We start from the raw sequence: 24,941 nt of genomic DNA on the forward strand, positions 1-24,941 counted from the left end.
CTACTAAATAGCTTAGATATGGAAGCAACCTAAGTGTCCATCAACAGATGAATGGATAAATAAGCTGTTGTCCATATATATAATGGAATACTGCTCAGCCACAAAAAAGAATGAACTAATGCCATCTGCAGAAATATGGATGGATCTAGAGATGATCATACAAAGAGTTTGGGATTACCAGATGCAAACTATCATATGTAGGATGGATAAATAACAAGGTCCGGCTGTATAGCACAGGGAACTATATTCAATATCCTGAAATAAACCATAATGGAAAAGAATCTGAAAAGAAATATATATACATATTTATAACTGAAATATGTATATATGTATAACTGAGTCACTTCACTGTACAGCAGAAACTAAAAGAAAAGTAGGCCTGTACCTCTCTTATCACCCTAGACTCAGTTATGTGTAGGTGGTCGCTTCACCTGGAGGCCTTCTGTCTCTCCCCAGAATGCCCTTCTCTTCATCACTGAGACCAACTCGGCATCACCAGCTCCACCCCCAATGTATTATTTATATGTTTGATATTCAAGGATCGAGCTTCCCTTAATGATGTATGATCGACACAGGTGGAGATGGCCATCTCTCCCAGTGAGTTTACTCTTTCTGCTTTCTTCTGCTCACAGACTCTATTGCTCATACCGTCAGCTGGTCATGAGACATAGGCTGATCCAATCACAGTTCTCCAAATCCCTGGGCCAATCACAGTCCTTCTTTCAAAATGTCCTCTGCCTGGGGCTGGCAGGGTAGATCTCTGTTAATAGGGACGAGGTTCTAGAGACAGAAAGCCCAGTGTGTCTGTGACCTTTGATGAGAAGGTAGTCATCACATGGAGAAAGACAAAACTGAAAGAGAAAGACTGTCCAGGTGGCCAGGTGACCTGGAGTCCCTGTTACCATCACACTAAGGCCAGACCTACAAGAATTTATTTATATGAGCCAATACATTCCCCCTTTATGGTGGAATCTGGTTTGATTTTGAGTTTGCCTGGTGGCTCAAAAGGTAAAAAATCTGTCTGCCTGTGCAAGAGACCCAGGTTGGATCCCTGGGTCAGGGACGATCCCTGGAGCAGGGAATGACAACCCACTCCAGTATCCTTGCCTGGAGAATTCCATGGACAGAGGAGCCTGGTGGGCTACAGTCCATAGGGTCGCAAAGAGTCAGACAAGACTTAGCAACTAAGACTTTCACTTCACTAACCCAGAGCCTCCCTCTATTGTTTCAGCTGGGCCCCTGCTTACAGAGCTCCTTTGGTGGCTCAGCAGTAAAGAATCTGCCTGCCAATGCAGGAGACACAGGCTTGATCCCTGGGTCGGGAAGATCCCTGGAGGAGAAAATGGCAACCCACTCCAGGATTATTGCCTGGGAAATCCCATGAATAGAGGAGCCTGGTAGGCAGAGGTCCGTGGGCTTTCCAAGAGTCAGACATGACTTAGCAAGTAAACAGCAACTGGTTTTGGAATTTGGATCCGCATCCATAGCTGAATTCCCTGGTCTAACACTCTCATGAAAGGAATGAAAATGTGACTTTAATCATGTGTTCAAAGCTGCCATACTCAAAAGCGTGGAGTGAGTGGTCCCTGTACACTGCGTTTCACTGTGAGTTTTCTGAAAACAGAAATGGGAATTATTTCTCAGCGATTATATCATATTTACATTTCTGATTATAACCTTGTTTTGCCCCTTGGCCTACATAGATTTATAGCAAGTCTCAGACTCGAGAGTTTGAAAGAGGAAAATGCAACTTTAAATTGTAGGGTTTAAATCTAGGGTTTCCCTGGTGGCTCAGTAGTAAAGAATTCACCTGCCAATGCAGCAGATGTGGGTTTGATCTCTGATCGCGGAAGTTCCCAAATGCCTCGGGGCAACTAAGCCCCTGCACCGCAACTACTGAGCACGTGCTCTAGAGCCCGGGAACCACAGATCCTGCCGCCTGCGCGCCCTAGGGCCTGTGCTCTGCAACAAGAGAAGCCGCCGCAATGAGAAGCTTGCGCACCACAGCTAGAGAGGCGTCCCCGACCGCAACCAGAGAAAGCCCGTGCAAGGAGACTCAGCACGGCTGAAAAAAAAAAATTGTTAAGCTCTAGACCAAGAGCAAGCCAGTGATGACTTGATCAACGAATCGAGTTATTCTCTACAATTTCCATGAAGCATAGACCTGAAGCAATATAATCATTTTCAGATAAAGACAAGACAAGAAACAGTTGGAAAAGCAAAGGGATGGCACAATCAGTATTATCCAGTTATGTGAAAACTGTTTAGCCATTTAGTCATGTCCGACTGTTTGCGACACTGTGGACTGCAGCACGCCAGGCTCCTCTGTCCTCCACACTCTTTCACTATGCCAAACTTTCCTTTCACTATGCGAAAATATCCATTCTTCAAATAGATCTCAGGGAATCCGCTCTTAATTCAACAAACTGTTACAGTTTCATGAAACTTATATTTACCAGGAAAATACTAGATATTTGCCTAAGAATTCTCAACCCAGCCTAAAACTCTCTCGATTAGCTGCACTCACTGAGAAGAGCAGTGGCGGACTGGTCCTAAAGAATAACCAAAAAATTACCCCCAGTTGGTCTTTCAGGTAAATGTCATTCTGAGAAGGTAATGAATGGGTTTTCACAAGCTGCTTAAATACAGCATTTATTGGATTGACTATAACATGGTACCAATTCTTCCTCAGAAATTTAACTTTTCTGTTTGTGTTTCATATAAACTAAAATTATTTTTCCTTCAGCACAACTGATAAACACAAGATTCCAAAAACATTTTAGGAGATGGGGAGAGACTGAGTAGCTTTAAAAATCTATCCCTGATCATCCCAACAATGGGTACTTTATTTTACTTTGTTTTTTTTGTTTTGTTTTTGCCTCCACCAAAATCAAATCTTTTTTGAGTCTACCTGGAATAAGGCTCCTTGAAAATGACCCACTTCAGAAGCCACCACAAACCTTGGATGAGAAAGACCCCAAATTATATCACTTTATTCATTTGGACTTAAATAGAACTCTGTAAAATATTGTTCACAAAAGAAAATGCTCTCTGGTAGCATTTATTACTGCAGCTATTTTAAATTTTTGTTCTCTGTTTTTTAACTACTACTATGAAATACCCCATATACTATTTCTTGCATTCTTAACATACCTTAAAACACCTAATTACAAACTGTGTAATGGAACCACATAGGACTTATGTAATTGAAATTTCACGGACTGCATAAGTAAATTGCATTTCCCATACAGACCAAAATATATAGTTGTATTGATCTTAGTCTGCAGAACAAGTATAGACAAAAACAGAGATTAAAACAGTGTTTGAAGGGTTGTTTTACCGCTAAGAAAATGGAGTGAGAAAATGTGTTATTCTGAATATTACATATCGGATAAGTTTGCAATTTTAGTTCATAAAAAATATGAAATCTCCAAACATAGGGAATCTGTTTTAAAGGATTTTGTTCATCCCTGTACTCTGTGTGTGTATGTGTGTGTGTGTGTGTGTGTATGCGTGTGAGTGCTCAGTTGTGTCTGACTCTTTTGCAAGACTGTAGCCCCCCGGGCTCTTCTGCCCATGGAATTTTCCAGGCAAGAATACTGGAGTAGGTTCCCTTATCCTCCTCCAGGGGATCTTCTCAACCCAGGGATCAAACCTGGGTCTCATTATGTCTCCTGCATTAGCAGGTATATTCCTTACCACTGGGCTACCTGGGGAAGCCCATTCCTGTAGGAGTGATGCCTTTTCCTCAGAGAGAATCCCACCACTGAGCCAGATGTTGAAGGTGTTTATATCAAAACCCCTCCTCACACTGTTCACGGGGTTCTTGAGGCATGAATGCTGGGGTGGTTTGCCATTCTCTTCTGTAGTAGCGAAGGACGGGGGAGCCTGGTGTGCTGTAGTCCATGAGGTCTCAAAGAGTCGGACATAACTAAGCCACTGAACAACAGCATAGCAAAGCCCCCAAATGCAGGTTTGGGGCAACAGTTTTCATTTTTTATGGTGGCTTAAACTTGACTTCTTAATAATCTCAAGCTGCCTCAGAAGGTCCCCCTTCCCCACTCTCCCTTCAGTGATCTTCCCCTTCCTTTCTGATCTTCCTGTTCTGAAAGAAAGGTTCTTTATAAACCACACTGTTCCCATTGATGGAGAAACTGCACATCAGCTCTATTTCTCCCATTTTTTTCACACCCTCATTTTTTTTCTTTTACTTTATCAAAGGGAAGAAAACACATTTCAACAAAGCTTTAAATATCCAAGTAGTAAAACTAACGCTGGTAATATATATGTCCCAGTGCCATTCTCTCAAATCATCCCACCCTCTCCTTCTCCCACTGAATTCAAAAGTCTGTCCTTTACCTCTGTGTCTTTGCTGCAGATGGAGGGGACACACGGATGCCTATGTCAAAGTCACTTAGTTGTGTCTGACTCTTTGTGACCCAATGGACTATATGGTCTATGGAGTTCTCTAGGTCAGAATACTAGAGGAGGTAGCCGTTCCCTTCTCCAGGGGATCTTCCCAACCCAGGGATCGAACCCAGGTCTCCCACATAGCAGGCAGATTTTTTACCAGCTGAGCCACCAGGGAAGCCCATATATGCCTATGGCTAACTCATATTGATGCATGGCCAAAACCATCACAGTATTGTAAAGTAATTATCTTCCATTTAAAATAAATAAATACATTTAAAAACAAATATGTAATAAAATCTCTAAATGCAAATTAAAAAAAAAAAACAAAAAACTAAGTGGATCCTATGGAACAAAGCTAACAGAGATGGCATACAAGCTCCATAAGTAATCTTCGATTTCCTAGTGGTCATGGTTAAAAACATAAAAATAAACCAGTGAAGGCAACTTTCATAATGTATTTATTTAATCCAACAGATATAACACATTTTCATTTCAACATGCAAACAAGCAATATAAAAAGCATTAATGAGATACTCTATAGTCTCTTTCAACTAAATCTGAAAAATCTGGTGTGTATTTTACACTTAGAGCCCACCTCAAGTTAGAATGACCACATTTTAAGTGCTCAAAAGCCACATTTGGCTGATGACCACAGTACTGGACAATACCCAAGGGAAAAAACAGTGACAGCCCACCAGTTTTATTCCTCCTTCAAAAAAAGCCAAGCAAACACTGGAACTCACCAGCTGGAATGAGTTCATTAAAAGTTTAAACCATCAAAACAAGTGAAAATAATTTCCCAAATCACTTACACTTTGCTGTTTCTGCTGCTGCTCAGTCGCTAAGTCGTGTCCGACTCTTTGCAACCCCATGTATCACCCCAGGCTCCTCAGTCCCCCTGTCTCCAAGTGTTTGATCAAGTTCATGGCCACTGAATCGGCAATGCTATCTAACTACCTAACTTCTCCTTTTGCCATTTTTAAAAAATAAAAAAACAGTATTTTGGGTGAATTTACATACTTTAGGCAAATAGTAAATTATTTCACTCACATCTCGAATCTTAAAAAAAAAAAAAAAGCAAAGTCACAGAAACGGAGTGTCAATTGATGGTTGCCAGGGGTTTGGAGGGGGTGTAAGGGGGAAAGGTGAAAATTGATCACAGGCTGCAAATTTCCAATTACAGGATAACTTCTAGGATCTAAGGGACCATATGGTGACTGGACAATCCTGCATAGGATGGTACATTTGGGCAGTTAATAACGCTGTATTGTGCACTTGAAAGTTCTCACTGCACACATACAAGGATGGGTAACTATATGAAGCGATGAATATGCCAGTTAACTTCATGGTGGTGATCATTCTCCAATACACACCTATTATCTAATCATCACATTTTATACCTTAAATTTATACAGTGACGTGTGCCCATCACATGTCAGTAAAGTTAGAAAAAAAACGGGTTATAATTTCAAATTCCTCCCTGCATTTTCTAGTTTTGCTATGTAGGTGAGGAAAATTATACAAAATAAAACAGAAGGTAGGCGAGTCACCATTAAAAAAATAATAATGCAGTTTTGTTTCTTTTTCACTTTTTTTCTTGAACAGGGCCAGAAAATTAGGGGAGATATGATTTGTTTCTTTATTATTTAACTAATTTCCTACCTCATTCTACTGTCTTCCTCCCCTCCCCCACTCCTCCACTCCATTCAGTGATAGAGGTGGTAATAGAAGTTTTTTTTTAATTTTTAATTTATATTTTTAATTGAAGTTGATTTACAATGTTTCAGGTGTATAGCAAACTGACTCAGTTACATACTTATATATGTATTCCTTTTTTAATTGGAGTATAGTCATCTAATCTATGTCAAAGGGACAAGAATATAGAGGGGAACAGATAGCCTCTTCAATAAGTGGTGCTGGGAAAACTGAACAGTTACATGTAAAAGAATGAAATTAGAACACTCCCTTATACTATACACAAAAATAAACTCAAAATGGATTAAAGATCTAAATGTAAGACTGGATACTATAAAATTCTTAGAGGAAACACATAGGAAGAACACTCTCCGACATGGATCACTGCAAGATCTTTTTCTGACCCACTTCCTAATGGAAATACAAACAAAAATAAACAAATTGGACCTAATCAAACTTAAAAGTTTTCACATAGCAAAGAAAACCATAAATGAGACAAAAACCCCTCAGAATGGGAGAAAATGTTTGCAAATGAAGCAACGGACAAAGGGTCAATCTCCAAAATATACAAACAGCTCATGAAGCTCAATATCAAAAAAATACCTAAGATTTTAACAAGGTCTGTTTGGATCAGGCTAAGATATAACTGAAGGTACCAAAAACATCACCAAAAATAAAGCTTTTATTTGCCAAGACAACATAAGGTACAAAGAGACAGTGGACAGAGTGAGAGACCCAGAGCCACGGATGGAAGCCGGTGTTATGGCCCCTCTCCTTCCCTCAACTGTTCTTTGTGATTCAGTGGGTTGTTCTTTGAGATTCAATGGGTTCTTCACGATTCAATGGGTTCTTCGATTCAATGTGTTGATGTAAATAGGATGCTCTGTCTCTGAGGATGCCTGCATGGTGTGGCAGGGATTCACTCAATAAAACAAACAAGGCTTGCTCTAAGCCTCTTAATACTTCATCTTCCTCCTCACCTTCCCCATCAGAGGAATCCCGTGCCGATCTTGGAAAAAGAGGCACCTCATCTGGAGCAATTGCAGCCTTTCGACCCCGAGGCTCTTCCAAAAGCATGCTCATGAACACTCCAACATCAAAGTCTACAGAATTTTCTTTTCAAGTTAAAACTGGGTTCCTACTCATTCTTACGACACAGCCCATGTCACGCGCACCAGGGCCTTCCCTGGGACTGCTCTTTGGGGCAGTGGCTGTAGGGGTGAGGTATTTTGGGAAACTTCAAGAGAAGCCTGTATACCAGAGGCCAGGGCTGGTACCTGCCTTAGAAACGGTTAGTAGCGTTGCTGGTTACATTTTGGATCTTTATAATCGTTGATATTCTGTAGAGCACGTGTTCTGTTGTTCATCTTGACTTAATGAGATTCTGCCTTGCATCTCTATCTATTTATTATTTTTTTCTGACTGCACTGAGTCTCCAGTCGCCATGCGCAGGCTTCTCCTTGTGATGGCTTCTTTCATTGTGGAGCATGAGCTCCAGGCACACACGGTCTTCAGTAGTTGCAGCTCCCGGGCTCTAGAGCACAGACTCAGCAGTTGCGGTGCACGGGCTTAGCTGCTTCATGTCATGCGGGATCTTCCCAGACCAGGGATGGAACCTGTGTCTCCTGCACTGGCAGGCAGATTCATTACCCTGAGCCATCAGAGAAGCCCCAGATAATTGCATCCTGAAGAGATGGTCTTCCAACTGCTTACAACTGGTGGGCAAAGCATCACCAGGAGGAACCAGGAGAGAAGCTGCAACATGGCAAGCAAAAGCACGGCTTCTTATTGTTCTCCAAGTTTTCAGTAGATGATAATCACCACCTCGTACAAAGGAAAACAGGAAGGAAAGGGAACATGACCTTCACACCTCAGTGGTGACTGCCACAGTCCAGGGACATTAGCCCAATACTTGACTTCATCCCTGAGCCTATCACTCTGGAAATTCTTATTAGAGTCTCATTTTAAAATGTCACAGAGAGGACTTCCCTGGTGGGCTAGTGGTTAAGAATCTGCCTTCCAATGCAGGAGATGTAGGTTTGATCCCTGGTTGGGGAACTAAGATCCCATGTGCCATGGGCAACTAAGCTCCCACCACAATGAAAACCCAGCACAGACAAAAACAAACAAATGTCATGGAAAGGTGCTCATTTTTTATTTTTATTTTACTGGACATATTCTGGGTGGGCCTGATACCTGGAGATGCAGGGTTCAGGCCTCACCCTACAGCCAAGGATTTTGCCCACCAGGGCCTCAGTTTGCTCATTCAAAAGATTTGTTGCTGTTGCAAGTCATGTCTGACCCTTTGCAACCTCATGGACTGCAGCCCACCAGGCTTCCCTGCCCTTCACTGTCTCCTGGAGTTTGTTCAAAACCATGTCCATTGAGTCAGTGATGCCACCCAACTATCTCATCCTCTGTCGTCCCCTTCTCCTCCTGCCCTCAGTCTTTCCTAGCATCAGGGTCTTTTTCAGTGAGTCAACTCTTCTCATCAGGTGGCCATTTCAGCTCCAGCATCGGTCCTTCCAATGAATATTCAGGATATTCAATGAATATTCATAAGACGGAACTGGTCATTAACATTTCCTACTTTCTTTGCAATAATGCTGCTAAAATCACTGAAACGACAGATCAAAAATATTTTGTGTGTGTGCTTATGCTTAGTCGCTCAGTCGTGTCTGACTCTGTGAGCCCATGGACTGTAACCTGCCAGGCTCCAAGAATACCGGAGGGGGTTGCCATACTGGATCTTCCCAAGCCAGGGAGAGAACCCAGGTCTCCCACACTGCAAACAGATTCTTTACCTTCTAAGCCACCAGGGAAGCCCAAAAGTATTTTAAATGTCCTCTAAAGAAGAAAGACTAAGGAATTATTAATCCATGAAAACAAAACGAGAATATTGGGTACCCTCCATCATATCGAAAGGAAGACTTGAACATTTTCTGAAATTCTCAGAGCATAGCAAGAAGAAGTCAGTAATTGACTGGTGGGCTACTGGCTGCCATGGGAACCAAGCATTCCCTCCTCGGGACAGTGGGTTTTCAGCATCCCACTGACTGGATCCCAAAGCAATGCAAGGGTGCAAGGTGAGGACCAGAAAAGGGTGATGTTCACGAGGGGGAAGAGAGTCCCAGCTCAGTTCACATCCCTGTGGATCTGATTTGAGGAATTACATTAGGCATCTGTTAGTGTCCTTGGGTAAGAGGGACAACGGGAATTATCTCTGAGCAGTTTTCTGAACATAAAGTTCAAAACACATGAACAAAGGTACGAATTTCTAAAATCAATGCTATGAGTCCCTTCTCCATCCCCAGCGATAAAGCTATGGTACTTGAGGGTCCCATGCTATGGCAATGTGAAGGTTCATGTTTAAGAGACTAGAAACTTTGCATTAACCTTAGCTCCAGAGCAGTGGAAATGCACTCTGAAACACACATGCACAGACATACACAGGAATGCACCTTCCCTATTTCCACGACTTATCCCAGTATAGAATGAACAGGAAGGTATCAGAAAATTAGAAAACAAGAAACTAGCTAACTCTTGGTGTCTGAATTTAAAACTCTCCTGAACACTTGGGAAGCATGATGTGGCCCTGATTTGTCCCTAAGATCCTAGTTCCCAGAGCAAGTACAGCACTGATCCCACCCTCGCAGAAGGTCAGGTGCCTGGGGCATCACCAGCCTTCTGAGTTCTGTGGACTCTGACTCCCAGACATGGCTAAGCAGAGATGTACCAGGACTCTACCCCTATTAGCACTTCACCTGTCCCCCCTCACACTCAGGATCTTCCCATACCAGTTGCTGCCTTGAACATCGGGAAAGTTGACAAGCATATCCACATAGCTCTGTGAATGTTCTAGAACTTTTACATATGTTATTACTTAACTTTTACATAACTTCTACATATGCCCAGGGTCAAAATGAGGGCTTCCCTGGTAGCTCAGTGGTAAGCAATCCACCTGCCATTGCAGGAGACGCAGGTTCGATCCCTGGGCTGGGAATATGCCCTGGAGAAGGAACTGGCACCCCACTCCAGTATTCTTGCCTGGAGAATCCCATGGACAGGGGAGCCTGGTGGGTTATGGTCCATGAAGTTGGAATAGAGTCAGACACGACTGAGTGACTAAACAACAACAAGGGTCAGGTTCTATTCATATATGTAGGTTAAATATATTAAAGGTTCTTACACCAACCATTGCAAGGACACTGCTGGGAAACTAGATGCAAAGTCCCAGCCCTGTCATCTTTGCAGAGACCTTGTCACCAGCTGATCAGACACTTTCAATGACACAAGTCAAAGAACAGTGAGGACACTGGAGGTCATACAAATGATATGAATAGCCACCCGGAAGACGCTGCCCCTTTCAGTACTGGGTCAGACTGGATTAGTTTGGTGCTTTATTTAGGCTCCCTGGGATACAGAACATCACACAACTTCCTGATGCCTGGCTTTCATTACAGTGGGTTCCACTGTCATTGTGGAGAGAGACGAATCTCACTGCTTCTGCTACAAAAGTGGTGATATGGCCAGAAAATAAACAGTCCATATTCAAAGCATCACCGAAATCAGACTGCAAAAGAAAACTCCAAGAAGAACTAGACCCACGTTTACAACACAAACCCTAAACATGGATAGCAGACCCCAGGAGAGAGGCTGGCGTGTATTAAGCTGTAAAAAATATTCGTCAAAATTAAAACCTTTAAAGGCATTCTATTACGAAGCATTTCTCACTGTCCCTCTACAAGTCATGGCCATAATATGATAGGCTTATTTTTGGAAGCTGCAAAACACCCACACCCAGCAAATAAACTCTGTCAAAGTGACCCTCCTAATAAGCTAACATTGGACCCAAAGGCAACCATTCTTCAGCTACTTGTAGAGCTTTTTGAGAACATCCTTCTGAATCAGTTAGTGGGTGATGGATAACTAACTATCCACTCTTGCTTTATAACTTCTTTCAGCTCAAAGGCCATGATGGCATGCCTTATTCATTGAGTTTTGCTTTGAATGATGTAAAGCTATAACCTCAAATCGAATATATCACACAGAGTGAAGGTTTTCTACTACTAATGTTGTTTAAATGAATATACAGAAGCAATTGCAGAGCTCTAGGGTTCTTGCCTGGAGAATCCCAGGGACGGGGAGCCTGGTGGGCTGCCGTCTATGGGGTCACACAGAGTCGGACACGACTGAAGTGACTTACCAACAAGACTCAGCTTGAAAAACAGCCTTGTTGGAGTAAGCTGACCTGGGCAACACTAAATGGTCATCAAACTCAGAAAATTCTTGGTGCCTCACCATCTGCCCCAACACTTTCTCCTCTTATTTCATGAGACCCAAAAGGTCACTTGAAAGTATTGTTCCATGTCAGCACTGGATCACTTTAGTACGAATCTGGTTGACCCATACTTTCATTTCTTTGAAGCAAAAAGTAAGCAAAATCTACTTTTAATTTTTTCTTGAAAGAATTCAAGAGCATCTACTCTTTTTACATAATGTGTAAAACATAGCTTAGAGCACATGGATTCCATGAAATGCCATCATGCCCATGAGTCAAATACTTACGCCATGATGCCTGAGAGATGGAACATCTCGGCCGTGATGTAGGACAAATAGCTGTACAGGAAGACGAAGAGTGGCTCGATCACGCGGATGTTGTGTGTGAAGCGCGTGGTAAACGCCGCTATAAAGCCCAGGAAGATGCCGATCAGCACCCCACCGATCCCCACGACAAAGAAGTTTGCGATGCCAGCAAACACGTCAACGGTCTCAATGGTCTTCATCTGGCAGAAAGACTTGAACAGGTTGTACAGGACCTGTGGGAGACGCAGAGGGAGGTCAGGACCTGCCAACTTCCCCATCATCCACGAAGCCCCAGAAACACACCTGCCTCTTAATAAGGGCCTGTCTTCTGTGCTCCAAAGTGGACGGTGAGTGGGAGCAACTGGGCATCTCTTTATCTCACATTTTAACAGTACATTTAATTGTTGTGTTTAGTTGCTAAGTCATGTCCCACTCTGCGACCCCACAGACTGTAGCCCACCAGGCTCCTCTGCCCATGGAATGAATTCTCCAGGCAAGCATACAGGAGTGGGTTGCCACTTCTTTCTCCAGGGAATATTCCTGTCTCAGGGATCAAACCCAAATTTCCTGCATTGGCAGGTGGATTCTTTACCACCAAGCCACCTGGGAAACCCGGGCATTCAATAGCTTTAAACAAAAAGTGTTGATGAAAGCATGTCATCAGGAAATCTATTTCTAGACGTGAGAGAGAAGAGACTTCAAAATTATTTACATTAATTACTCCTAAAACATCATTTTTTAGACCCTAAAAGATTATTTTAAAAGACTTGGTCACCCTTCAACACACCCTGCTTGCGTTCCCAATGCCCGACAAGGACTGTGTCACAGAGAAAGCTTGCGGATGTCGGCTGTGAATTTAGTGACCTTTCAAGGCCCCCTTGTGGGGTCGGTCTGCCCTTCCATAGTGATCTCTTCCCTGAAGACATCCTCCCCCTCTGTCACTGAGGTCCTCACTTGGTCCCTGCCTCCCTGCTCCGCCCACACACATACCTCTTATGAAACATAAGACCTGATCAGGTTTTCTTAAAGAGGCAGCAACCACGTGTGTGTCTGCTGTAACTTCATACATATCTGTGCTTCCGAAGTGATGAGACTACAGTGGAGCTCAGTTTCTGAAAAATCTACAGTCTTTTACATAGTTTAATTAAGTATTCCAAAATAACAGGCATTCACACCTGTTTTCAAACATGTTTCTAAGGATCACTGAGCACCCAGCACTGGAAACAATGCCTCACTCCTGAACTTTTTTTTTTTTTTTCCACGAAACCAGCAAGTGACATGCAGACGGGCACGTGCTTTGCTTCTTTTCATTGTGATGTCTGCAGCCAAAATCTCCAGGAAAGTCAGCTGATGGGACATGGGGGCAAAGACCTTAAGGGTACAGTCCCTGTGACACCTTCCCTGGGTTTCTGAGAAACTCAGAATTAAACCCACTCATCCACAGGCATGCGAAATACCAGAGGCGATACCAGAATCCAGGTATCCCACCTCTGGGTCAGTTCTTCAATTTTAACCACAAGAATGAGGCAGAGACTCTTTTAATCAGGGTGTATCCCGGCAAATAGCCATTTCACTCTTTTCCTCCTCATTTAAGGTCCTTTATAGCCTACACTTTACAGGTTTCAGGGAACTTTTCCTCTTTCCTATGCGATCATAGGGATTTCCCTGGTGGCTTAGTGGTAAAGAATCCACCTGCCAATGCAGGAAACACAGATTCTATGCCTGATCTGGGAAGACTCCCTGGAGAAGGAAATGGCAACCTGCCCCAGTACTCTTGCCTGGGAAATCCCATGGACAGAGCAGCCTGGCGGGCTGCAGCCCATAGTGTTGCAAAGAGTCAGACATCACTGAGCAGCCAAGCATGCACACAGGAGAAGAAATAAGCGCCTCACAAACCCAAGGACTTAAACATCCTGAAAGACTATCCTTTTCCAGGAAGGAACTGGCTGCAAGTCATGCTGCTTCCTACTGTCACCCAGAGCCTGCCACACACATCAGATTTCATCCGCATCAATACACCATGATTGCTTCCTGAGAGTGGACCAGAGGTGCGCTATATTTATCCATTGCTTCTAAACAACCAGGCCAGAAGGTGACGGTCACCTGCCGCCCGGGGTGAGGGACAGGCTTCCCAGTCTCCAGCTCTGCATGGACAGCCCCCCCACCCCGGGCCACTCAGGCTCTGGGGTCTGTTCCCAGGTGCCGTGGCTTTGTCTGCCCTGCTGCCAGCCTGCACAGGCAACCCGCATCACTCATTTGTGTAGTGCTTCCTGGAGCCACCACAGACTCACTTCCTTTAAATACTGCTGTTCCATTTCTTGGGTTTCTCTGGTGGCTCAGATGGTATAGAATCCGCCTGCAGTGCTGCAGACCTGAGTTTGATCCCTGGGTCAGGAAGACTGGCTGGAGAAGGCAACCCACTCCAGTATTGTTTTTTGGAGAATCCCATGGACAGAGGGGCCTGGTGGGCTACAGCCCATGAGGTTGCAAAGAATCGGACACGACTGAGCATGCTCCATTCCTCCCTCTCCAGTTTAAAATCATTGGCTGCCTGACTCTGGGAAGAAGGCTGAATATGCCTGATGCTTTTCTCTTTTTGTCTGCACCATGGCAGCCTGTGGGATCTTAGTTCCCTAACCAGGTATCGAACTTATGCCCCTGCACTGGAAAAGTGGAATCTTAACCACTGGACCACCAGGGAAGTCCCCACTTGATGCATTATTTAAAAATGCATTATAACGCTTGCAGTCTAGGACAGAGTCTCATTACTGCTCCACAAAGCACATCGTAATTATGCACCCCTGCCCCTGGCTTCTCTTGGCAGAAACCCAGCTCAGCCTGCAAACCAGGGGAAACTGTATCTGTCTTCCATGGCTCAGCTGAAGCTGCTGGTTCCCTCTGGCCTTTCTGGACTCCAACAGCCCTTGCAAATGGTCCTTCCCTCTGCCCTCCTGCAACACAGGCGATCTCCCGAACCATTCAGCATCTGGAGGCAAAGCTTCCTGTGTTGTTGGTGCTGTCTCTTGAATGCTGACCTCATTTCCTCTGAGGAATGAAAAATTTCTTGTGCAAAGAACTTGTGACTTCTCCTCTTTCTATCTCATCTCCCCACCCCACTCCATCCAGACACCAATGACGTCTCCAAAGGAAGTCAGGTGCCCGTTCCTAAGGATCAACTCACTGACAACACCCTGAACTTCCCCAAGGGATTCTCCTGGCAGCCCCATCCATCATGCTATCAAATGCATATTCTGTGTTTTATATCCCTGTAGGTTTTGCAAAGGGTATGGCTGAGTCACAGGCTCCCCACGTTCAGAGAGCTGGCAGAAGCTCCTGTTTGATCATTCAACTTCCTCGGATGCTGGGCCACATTAGGAGAGAGTATCTTAGGTAGAAATGTTACCTTGACAACGAGAGAGCTTTCCATAACCTCCTGCCTGTTGTACACTGAACCTGATACCTAGCGATCAGCACGAGATAAAATTCTTTTAGGTACAACCAGCCATAACCCCATGGTGAGTTCATTCCAGTTAAATACTTTCATTTTACCACAAGGGAATCTATACAGAAAGGTGCTTTTGAAGCGATAATTTATGCAGAGTATATGTATACATATTACATATGTGGCTACAATTATGTCTCTAGCTGGTCTGTGCAAAGCTGACCTCAACTTGACAACTGTATTTTTAGAAAACTGAAAAGCCAAGAGTGCCTGTTTGCTCAGTTCTGAAATGGGCTAATGTGAAAACTGGGTACTTTCAAATGTTTCTATTCGTTGTCCTTATCTTAAAAATACTTATATATATTAACATTTGATATGATCTGTTTTGAGTCAGTCCTTGTGCTCAGTCATGTCCAACTTTTTGTGATCTCATGGACTGTAGCCCACCAGACTCCTCTGTCCATGGGATTTCCAAGGCAAGACTACTGGAGTGGGTTGCCATTTCCTCCTCCAGAGGATCTTCCCCACCCAGGGATCAAACCCACATCTCCTACATTAGCAGGTGGGTTCTCTACTACTGAGCCACCTGGAAAGCCCCCAACATCTCTTCCTCAATTCTTTAAGGATACCTGACTGGGACATAAAATTGTAATTTTGTACATCATTTTCTAATTGTTCCTAATTAATTCAGCCTACTATTAATTAATTGTTCCTGGTTAATTCAGCCTCCTATTCAGCCAGCCCACCTTCTTCTCCTGTTGTGTCCACAAATCTGTTCTATCTGTGTGAGATCTGATTCTTTTTTTTTTTTTAATTTATTTAATTGGAGGAAAACTGCTTTACAATGCTGCGATGGTTTCTACAATAGAACAACACAAATCAGCCACAATTATACATATATCACCTCTCTCTTCAGCCTCCCTTCCCTCCCCCAATCCCACTCCTCTAGATCACATTAGCACATATTTATGGAATCTAGAGAACATACTTGTGGACACAGTGGAGGAAGGAGAGGGATAAAGCAGTATAGATATGCGTCACTATCATGTGTAAAATAGAAAGCTAGTGGGAAGCTGCTGAATAACACGGGGAGCCCAGCCTGGCCCTCCATGAGGTCTGATTCTTGACACACTCAAAGACTGGACCACTGAGGTGACTGCACGTGAAATCTCAAAAGAGAAGGGACAGCAGTGTAAAGAAGTGGCAGGTCATCCTGAATCAGACCTGATGATGCTCCCCTATTCCTAAAAGCAATGCATCAGGATACTGTTATCTCTTGGTGAGGATTTCTATACACTAAATAGATCCAAGATTGTCAGCTAAAATTTCCAGTCTCCCTGGTAACAGTGTATACATCGAACATCAGTCAGCAAGGAAAACGTGATGCCTCCAGAAATTAGAATGAGTTACAAAACATCTTCATCATTAGGGCAGTTTTCCACTTAAAATTTAATACTGGTGAGTGAATGACTAACCACTATTAATGAATAATGGAATAAATGAAGTGGGTTTTGTTACTTGAATGAGGTGACTTCACTGTCTCAAAATAGCTCTCAGCTATTCTAAAAATGATGAGATGGTTAGATAGCATCACCAACTCAACGGACATGCATTTGAGCAAACTCCGGGAGACAATGAGACACGGGGAAGCCTGGTATGGTGCAGTCCCTGGGTCGAAAGAGTCAGACACGACTTAGCAACTGAACAACATTCTAAAAATGGGGTTTCCTTATCAGAAAATTATTTTTACATAATAATATCTACACAGAGTTAATGAATATCCTTAAAGGTGATATTTATTCAGGTCAAGGGTGTGAATACAGATTAACAGAGAACAATGTTGGTTTCTATCTTAACTTTTATTTTAGATGTCATATTATTGTAAACTTTAACTGAATTATTAAAAAGATAGTCTCAGTTTGCTTCTGAAGCTGATCACAGTAACCTATCTTTGAAGAGCCGATGCCCCATAACCTACACACAGGATACTAAATATTGTGTGTGTGTGTGTGCGTGCACGCGCGCACGCACACACTCAGTCGTGTCCAGCTCTTTGCAACCCCATGGACTGTAGGCCACCAGGTTCCTCTGTCCATGGGATTTCCCAGGCAAGAACACTGGAGTGGGTTGCCATTCCCTTCTTCAAAGGATCTTGCCGACCCAGGGATCGAACCTGTGTCTTCTGCATTGCTGGCAGACTACTGGCCACTCCGCCACCTGGGAAGCTCAAACATTCTAGAAAAGATATTATTTAAAGGACCCTCTCTCCAACTCAGATGGAGGGACTCTTTCCAGGTACTCTTAAGTTACACATACACAATAAAACTGAAGGGAACTAATTTTCTTTCCTTGTAACCTATGTGAACTTTTAAACAAATCAAGAAAGCCATTTTAATGATTGGAACTAACAGAGGGGGTAAAATAAACTACTTAATTTACTTAAATACACTTTACTTAATATTTCCCTCAATTTTCCTATCTGCAAAATGGGAAGTATACCTATTTCATAGGCTGCTATAAAAACTCTGGACACAAGATATACATTCACAAAAGGTTACTGACTATGATCCTATCACCATCACTGCTACAGAACCCTGGGTAACATAAAATAGCATCACCAACATTCACTGACTGGTTAATATACCCAAGGTCACCCGAGTGTCCCTGACTGGTGGAGGAGCTCTGTGCAGCTGTGTGGGTGAGGGGAGAGGCTTCTTGCCTGAGCTCAGGAAGCAGGTCAGTCCTGCTCACATTAAGCTCATAAAAGCCTCTGACTCTAATTATGTGTCAATTAGTGAAAATTAAAAACAATTTGCATTTTCTGAATTAATACCCACCTACGGAAAAATGAGGACCCAAAGTCTGCTGGCTGAGTAGGAATAGGAAGTGAGTTGGGTCATGGAACCTTTGCTTCGAATCAGGAAATGAAAAACACAGCATCCGCAGATGGAGAACGGCACTCAGTGGGCCTGATCATTTCACTTGCACTACACATGCCACAGGCTTCTCTGGTGGCTCAGATGGTAAAGACTCCTCCTGTGATGCAGGAGACCCAGGCTCAGCCCTTGGGTCGGGAAGATCTCCTGGAGAAGAGAATGGCTACCCACTCTTGAGTCCTTTGAATTATGATCAAAGACCATTGTTGTTGAAACCGCCAGTGAGAAGCCCCCAGGACACACAGCTCATAGTCACGGTGAAGCTGCTCTGGCAGCAGCAAAGCTGTGCAAACAGGATGAGCCACACAGCTGGTGAGATCCAGGCAAAGGAAGACAGGTGCCTTTATATAATCAGGAATAAATCGTTGTTGCTATTGTTGTTTAGTCACTCAGTCGTGTCCAGCTCTTTGAGACCCCATGGACTATAGCCCACCAGGATCCTCTGTGCATGGGATTCTCCAGGCAAGAGTGTTGGAGTGGGTTGCCATTCCCTTCTCCAGGGGATCTTCCTGACTCAGGGATCAAACCTGTGTCTCCTGCATTGGCAAGCAAATTCTTCACCACTGAACCACCAGGGAAGTCCATGAATAAATAACAAACAATAAAGGTACTGAGAATGTTAAGACAGTGAGAACAGAGTCTGGCACCAAGCAAAGGGCCCTTCCCAGCACTGGGGCTGGGGACCATGCAGATGCCCACTCTGCGCACAGAGCCAGTAGGTGGGGCCCCTGCCTGGCGAAGCGGCACTGCAGGAGCTTGCTACTCACCACTGTCACGGCGTCATTCAGCAGGGACTCTCCAAAGACCAGGATGTAGAGCTGCTCATTGACGTGGATGTTCTCAAAGACGGCAAGCACAGCCACAGGGTCCACAGCCGAGATTAAGCTGCCGAAGAGAAGATTCTGAAGCAAAGTGATGTCACTCAGGCCAAAGGCTTCGATCTGGCAGATCCCGAACAGCGACACCCCAATGCCAATGGAATTCCAGAGCGTGCCGACCACAGCGTACCAGAAGATGGTGCCAATGTTCTCAAAGAACGGGCGGGTGGGCATGAAATAGCCCGCGTCCAGCACGATGGGTGGGAGGAGGTACAAGAAAAATACATCCGTCTTCATGGCCGGGGGGGACTTCTCATCCACTCCAAAGATAATCCCCCCCAGCAGAAGCCCCACCATGATGAGCAGGCAGCTCTCAGGTACTATGGTGGGAAGCTTGTGATACAGATGGAATCCTGTTCAGGAAAACACAGGGACAAAATTCGGGTTATACAGGAATTATGGGGACTTCCCAGGTGGCACAGTGGTAAAGAATCTGCCTGCCAATGCAGGAGACTCAGGAGACGCAGGTTTGATCCTTGGGTTGGGAAGATCCCCTGGAGAAGGAAATGGCAACTCACTCCAGTATTGTTGCCTGGGAAATCCCATGGACAAAGGAGCCTGGTGGGCTATATAGTCCACAGGGTCACAAAAGTGTCCCTATGTAGGTATATTAATTCACATAGCAAAATAAAAAATAAAAAAAAATTCACATGGCAATCAAATATACATTTCTTAAAATTAAATTGAAACATGCAATAGAAACAGTGAGAAAATAGTAAATACCATTTTGATCAGATACATCAACAAGCTGCTATTACTGCATGATAATTCTAATGGACAAAGAGCAAGTAAGAGAATTTAACTCTAAAAATAAATAGAATCAGTGTAAGACCTAGTGAGGACCAGGGACTCCCATGGCCGTGCAGCAGTAATGAGCAGACCCTCAGTGGGCAATGGAAATGAAGTGGGGAACTTAAAAATCTATGCTACCTGGCAATAATCAATGATAAGGCAGCCCTTCCCCATCGTACCCCCACCAGAGTGGTGCCATAAGAAGCCACCTAACACAGAAGGTATAAAAAAGACCTTTGGTCTCATAATACCCCAAATGTCTGTGTTCCAACAGGAAATCACTCATCATACCAGGAACCAAGAAGATGGCAAGCTGAAGAATAATAATTTTTAAAAAGATACCATCATAATGGCAGAGATGTTAGATTCAGCTGACAGAAACGTTAATGCTGCCATGATAAAAATGCTGCATGGGTAATGACAATCACACCTGAAACAAACTTAAAACATGGGAAGCCTGAGAAAACAAAATGTAAACTTGATTAGGGAAATATATGATACAAAGAAAAACCCTATGGAGATTTCAGAATTGAAGAATACAACAATTGAAATTTTTAAAAATTCAATTATGTTGGCTCAAAAGCAGACTTATAATCAACTGGAAGTATGGATTAGTAAACAGGAAAGAATTAATAAACTGGAAGATCGAATGAGAGAAATTAACCAATCTGAATGACAGTGAGAAAACAGACTTCTAACAGACAGACCGTGAGAGAACTGTAAAACCGGAGCAGAAGACCCAACACTCCTGTCATCAGAGTTTCAGAGAGAGAAAAGGAGAAGGGTGGGAGGGGAAACTACTCAAGAAAGAGTGGCCAAAACCTCCCAAAATCTGGCCCAAAATACGTGTGCTGAGTCGCCCAGCTGTGTCCAACTCTGTGACCCCATGGACTGTAGCCCACTAGGCTCCTTTGTCCATGGGGATTTTCTAGGCAAGAATATTGGAATGGGTTGCCATGCCCTCCTCCAGGGGATCTTCCCAACCAAGGGATCCAACCCAGGTCTCCCACATTGCAGGCAGATTCTCCCACATTGCAGGCAGCTACCAGGGAACCCAGGGCACAAAATATAAACCTACAGAATCAAGAAGATGAGTGAAACCCACACAGAAGAAACCCAAAGAAACCCATATCCAGAGAAACTATACTCAAACTTCTGAAAATAAAGAAGAAAAAAAAATGGCAGATTTCTCTTCGAAAATGGTGGAGGCTATCAGGAAGAGGCACAGCGTTAAAAAATAAATGCCAACCCACAATTCTATATCCAGTGAGACCAGCCTTTGGTAATAAAAAAGAAATCAAAACATTCTTATTTGAAGGAAAACTAAGAAAACATGTTGCCAGCAGACCTGCCCTAAAATAATGGCTAAAGGAAATCCTCAAAATGGAAAGGGATGGAATTTTGGAACATCAAGGATTAAGAAAACAGAGGGAAAGAGTGAAAATACAAGCAAATTCAATATATTTTCTTTCTCCCCTTGAATTTTCTAAATTCAGCTTGGCCACTGAAGCCAAAATTACAACACTATCTGATGTGGTTCTCAATGTATATAGAGAAAATATTTAAGATGACTATAAATGGGGAAAGTAAGAAAAACATTCAGGGCAAAGGTTTCTACAATCATAGTGGTAAGTGACAAAAACAGTAAGCTGTTATTAGCTATATGTATATACATTTTGTAAATATACATATATATGTATAATATCAATATATAATACTTGGAGGAATCACTAAAAAAAAAAAAGCTATACAAAGCTCAAAAACACTATCAATAGATGGAAATGGAGTTCCAAAAAGTGTTCAAGTAACCCACAGGAAGACAGAAAAAGAAAACAGAGAGATGAAGAACAGAGAGTAAACAGAAAGGAAAAGAAAAAGTGGAAGATTTTTAAAATCTCAAACAGCACAGACACACCAATAGTCACCAAAAAATGTAGGTCATCTAGGGGCATCAATTAAAAGATAGCTGTGAGCAAAATATAATAAAAAGCATGACCTAACCATTCACTGGCTTTAAAAAACTTTTACTTCATATGCAGTGGGGTAGGCAGGTTGAAAATTAAAGAATGCAAAGAGTTACATCATTAAGTGTTAGTCGTATAGTTAGTCATTAAGTGTTAGTTGTATACAGTTCTTTGCAACGCCATGGGCTGTAGCCCACCAGGCTCCTCTGTCCATGGGATTCTCTAGGCGAGAATGCTGGAGTGGGCTGCCATCTCCTTCTCCAGGGGCTCTTCCCGACCCAGGGGCTAAACCAGGTCCCCTGCATTGCAGGAGGATTCTTTACAGTATAAGCCACCAGGGAATACATCCTAAAAATATTAATCAAAAGATCAAAAGAAAATGGGATTGGCTAATATCCAATAAAGTAAGCTTCAGAGCAAAGAAATTTCCCAGCGACAGGGAGGGACACTGGGTAATTATAAAATGGGTCAACCCACCAAGAAAACACGGCAAGTCCAAGTGCGTATGCACCAAACAACAGAACTATAAAACATATGAGACAAAAACTGATGGAACTGAAAGGAGAAATAGGCAAATCCATAATTATAGTTAATAACTTCAATACCTCCCCTCTCAATAATTGCTAGATCAACAGCCAACAGGATCTAATCCTATAGAACAGAGGTGCCCAGCCTCTGGGATCTAATGCCTGATTATCTGAGGTGGAGCTGATGTAATAACACTAGAAATAAAATGCACAATAAATGTAATGAGCTTGAATCACCCCCAATCCATCCCCCCGTCCTCAGTCTGTGGAAAAATTGTCTTGCATTTTAGACCGCTGCTACAGAAGACCAACCAGCAACAGCAGATACGCATTCTTTCCAAGAATCCACAGAACATACACCAAGACAGAACATTTCCTGGGACATAAAAGCAAACGTCAAAAAAATTAAATGTAAAAGAACCAAAATAATATAGAATATATTCTTTGATCACAGTGGAGTCAAAATGGAAATCAGCAAAATATGGAAAATTTTAAAAATCTCTAGAGACCTAACAACTCACATCTAATTAATCTATGGGTCTCACACCCACCAAGATGGCTATAATCAACAAGACAGAAAATAACAAATGTTTTTGCGGATGTGGAGAAATTAGAACCCTTATACGATGGTGAGAATATAAGTTATGCAGCCATTCTGGAAAACAGTCTGGAAGTTCCTCAAAAAGATAAACAAAGACATCATTTGACCTACAAAATTCACCCCTAAGTATGTAAGGATGAGATGGTTAGACAGCATCACCCACTCAATGGACATGAATTTGAGCAAACTCAGGGAGATAGCGGAGTACAGAAAAGCCTGGCATGCAGCAGTCCATGGGGTTGGGTTGCAAAGAGCCGGACACAACCTACAACTGAACAACAATCACTTTCCTACTTCCAACTTTTCTGTCTTCTTTAGCCTTTAACTTTTCTCGTTTATTTCCCAATGGAACGCACAGCCCACTGGTTTATATCCGATTACACTAAAGGTTGATTTGCACCTGTCTCAATCTTGTTAAGGTTGTAAGAACTACACTATGCAAGTGATATCTTTACTGTCTCCAAAAACAAAAGAGCATGATTCAACTGATACTGACTACATTAAACAGCCGATTTCATGGAGACAGAAAGCAGAACAGAGGTTACCCAAGGCTGGGAGGAGAGAGGTGAGGACTCACTGGTTGACACACAGAGTTTCTGCTTGCGAAGATGCAGACGTTCTGGAAGTGTGATGGTGGCACATCGTGAATGTACTTAACGTCACCAAATGGTCACTGAAAAAGGTCTAATGGTCAACCAAGTGTCAGAGCAGAAGAAAGACGTGCTGGCCTCCTGATGCCCCCCCGCCCCAGCACTGTTTGCATGCACGGGGTCCTTATTCAAAGGGAAAAACGTGAAAATCTCTCACACACAAATTCCATAACAGCTTACCATTTTCATCAATGGTAACAGTATGTCACCATCTGTACTGACTTATTTCTCTCTTTGTAACATGACCCCACTCTGAGAATGGCACTCATTTTGATTATTACTAAGTTGAATACACAACAAATTCCAAGTGACCCTAACTGTCCCAGACAACAGACAAAACTTCATGTAACACGAAAAAGTCTGGACCAGAGGTTGCAAACTGGCAGGCCGTGGGCTATCATGGCCTGCAGGGCTATTTTGTTTTATTCATTTGATGTTCTAAAATATAGAGCTAATGTCTGGAAATTGAGTCTTGCAGGTACAAATTCTCTTGTCTGATTTATCCTGGAAAATCAGCAGACTGGGCCCTCTGGCCCTCACCCATACCAATGTGTTCAGGGGGACAGCCAGCTTTAGCCAAGGCAAGGAGTGGCCCGCCAGCTCACCTGCCAGCTTCCCCCATCCCTGCCTCCCACTCACATCTCACAGGTGCCCTCCCTACTCACACACCGCTAGATCCACCCTGTCTGCCACCTGTCGAGAGCTCAGTTCCAAAAGTCTTAAAACGCAACTAAGACTATAATGTGAAAGTGAAAGGAGAGTGAAAAAGTTGGCTTAAAGCTCAACATTCAGAAAACGAAGATCATGGCATCTGGTCCCATCACTTCATGGCAAATAGATGGGGAAACAGTGGAAACAGTGTCAGACTTTATTTTGGGGGGCTCCAAAATCACTGCAGATGGTGATTGCAGCCATGAAATTAAAAGACGCTTACTCCTTGGAAGGAAAGTTGGTCATAACTTAAAAAGCAGAGACATTACTTTGCCAACAAAGGTCCGTCTAGTCAAGGCTACAGTTTTTCCAGTGGTCATGTAGAGATGTGAGAGTTGGACTGTGAAGAAAGCTTAGTGCCGAAGAATTGATGCTTTTGAACTGTGGTGTTGGAGAAGACTCTTGAGAGTCCCTTGGACTGCAAGGAGATCCAACCAGTCCATTCTAAAGGAGATCAGTCCTGGGTGGTCATTGGAAGACTGATGTTGAAGCTGAAACTCCAATACTTTGGCCATCTTGTGCGAAGAATTGACTCACTGGAAAAGACTCTGATGCTGGGAGGGATTGGGGGCAGGAGGAGAAGGGGACGACAGAGGATGAGATGGCTGGATGGCATCACCGACTCGATGGACGTGAGTTTGAGTGAACTCCGGGAGTTGGTGATGGACAGGGAGGCCTGGCGTGCTGCGATTCATGGGGTCGCAAAGAGTCAGACACGACTGAGCGACTGAACTGAACTGAAGACT

At 43.4% G+C, this 24,941-nt stretch overlaps 1 protein-coding gene across 1 annotated transcript in view; it reads right to left on the reverse strand.

The window, feature by feature from the left end:
- Positions 1–24,941, reverse strand: part of SLC9A2 (solute carrier family 9 member A2) — an 89,405-nt gene that overhangs the window by 42,736 nt on the left and 21,728 nt on the right. The window contains exons 2-3 of the mRNA XM_069583729.1: positions 18,840–19,303; positions 11,677–11,927 (exon numbers count right to left, since the gene is read on the reverse strand). Of these exons, the coding sequence (XP_069439830.1) occupies positions 11,677–11,927; positions 18,840–19,303 (715 nt within the window). The remainder of the gene's footprint in view (positions 1–11,676; positions 11,928–18,839; positions 19,304–24,941) is intronic.

Source organism: Ovis canadensis, chromosome 3, assembly GCF_042477335.2.
Source record: "Ovis canadensis isolate MfBH-ARS-UI-01 breed Bighorn chromosome 3, ARS-UI_OviCan_v2, whole genome shotgun sequence".
In the NCBI taxonomy this organism is placed as follows: domain Eukaryota; kingdom Metazoa; phylum Chordata; class Mammalia; order Artiodactyla; family Bovidae; genus Ovis; species Ovis canadensis.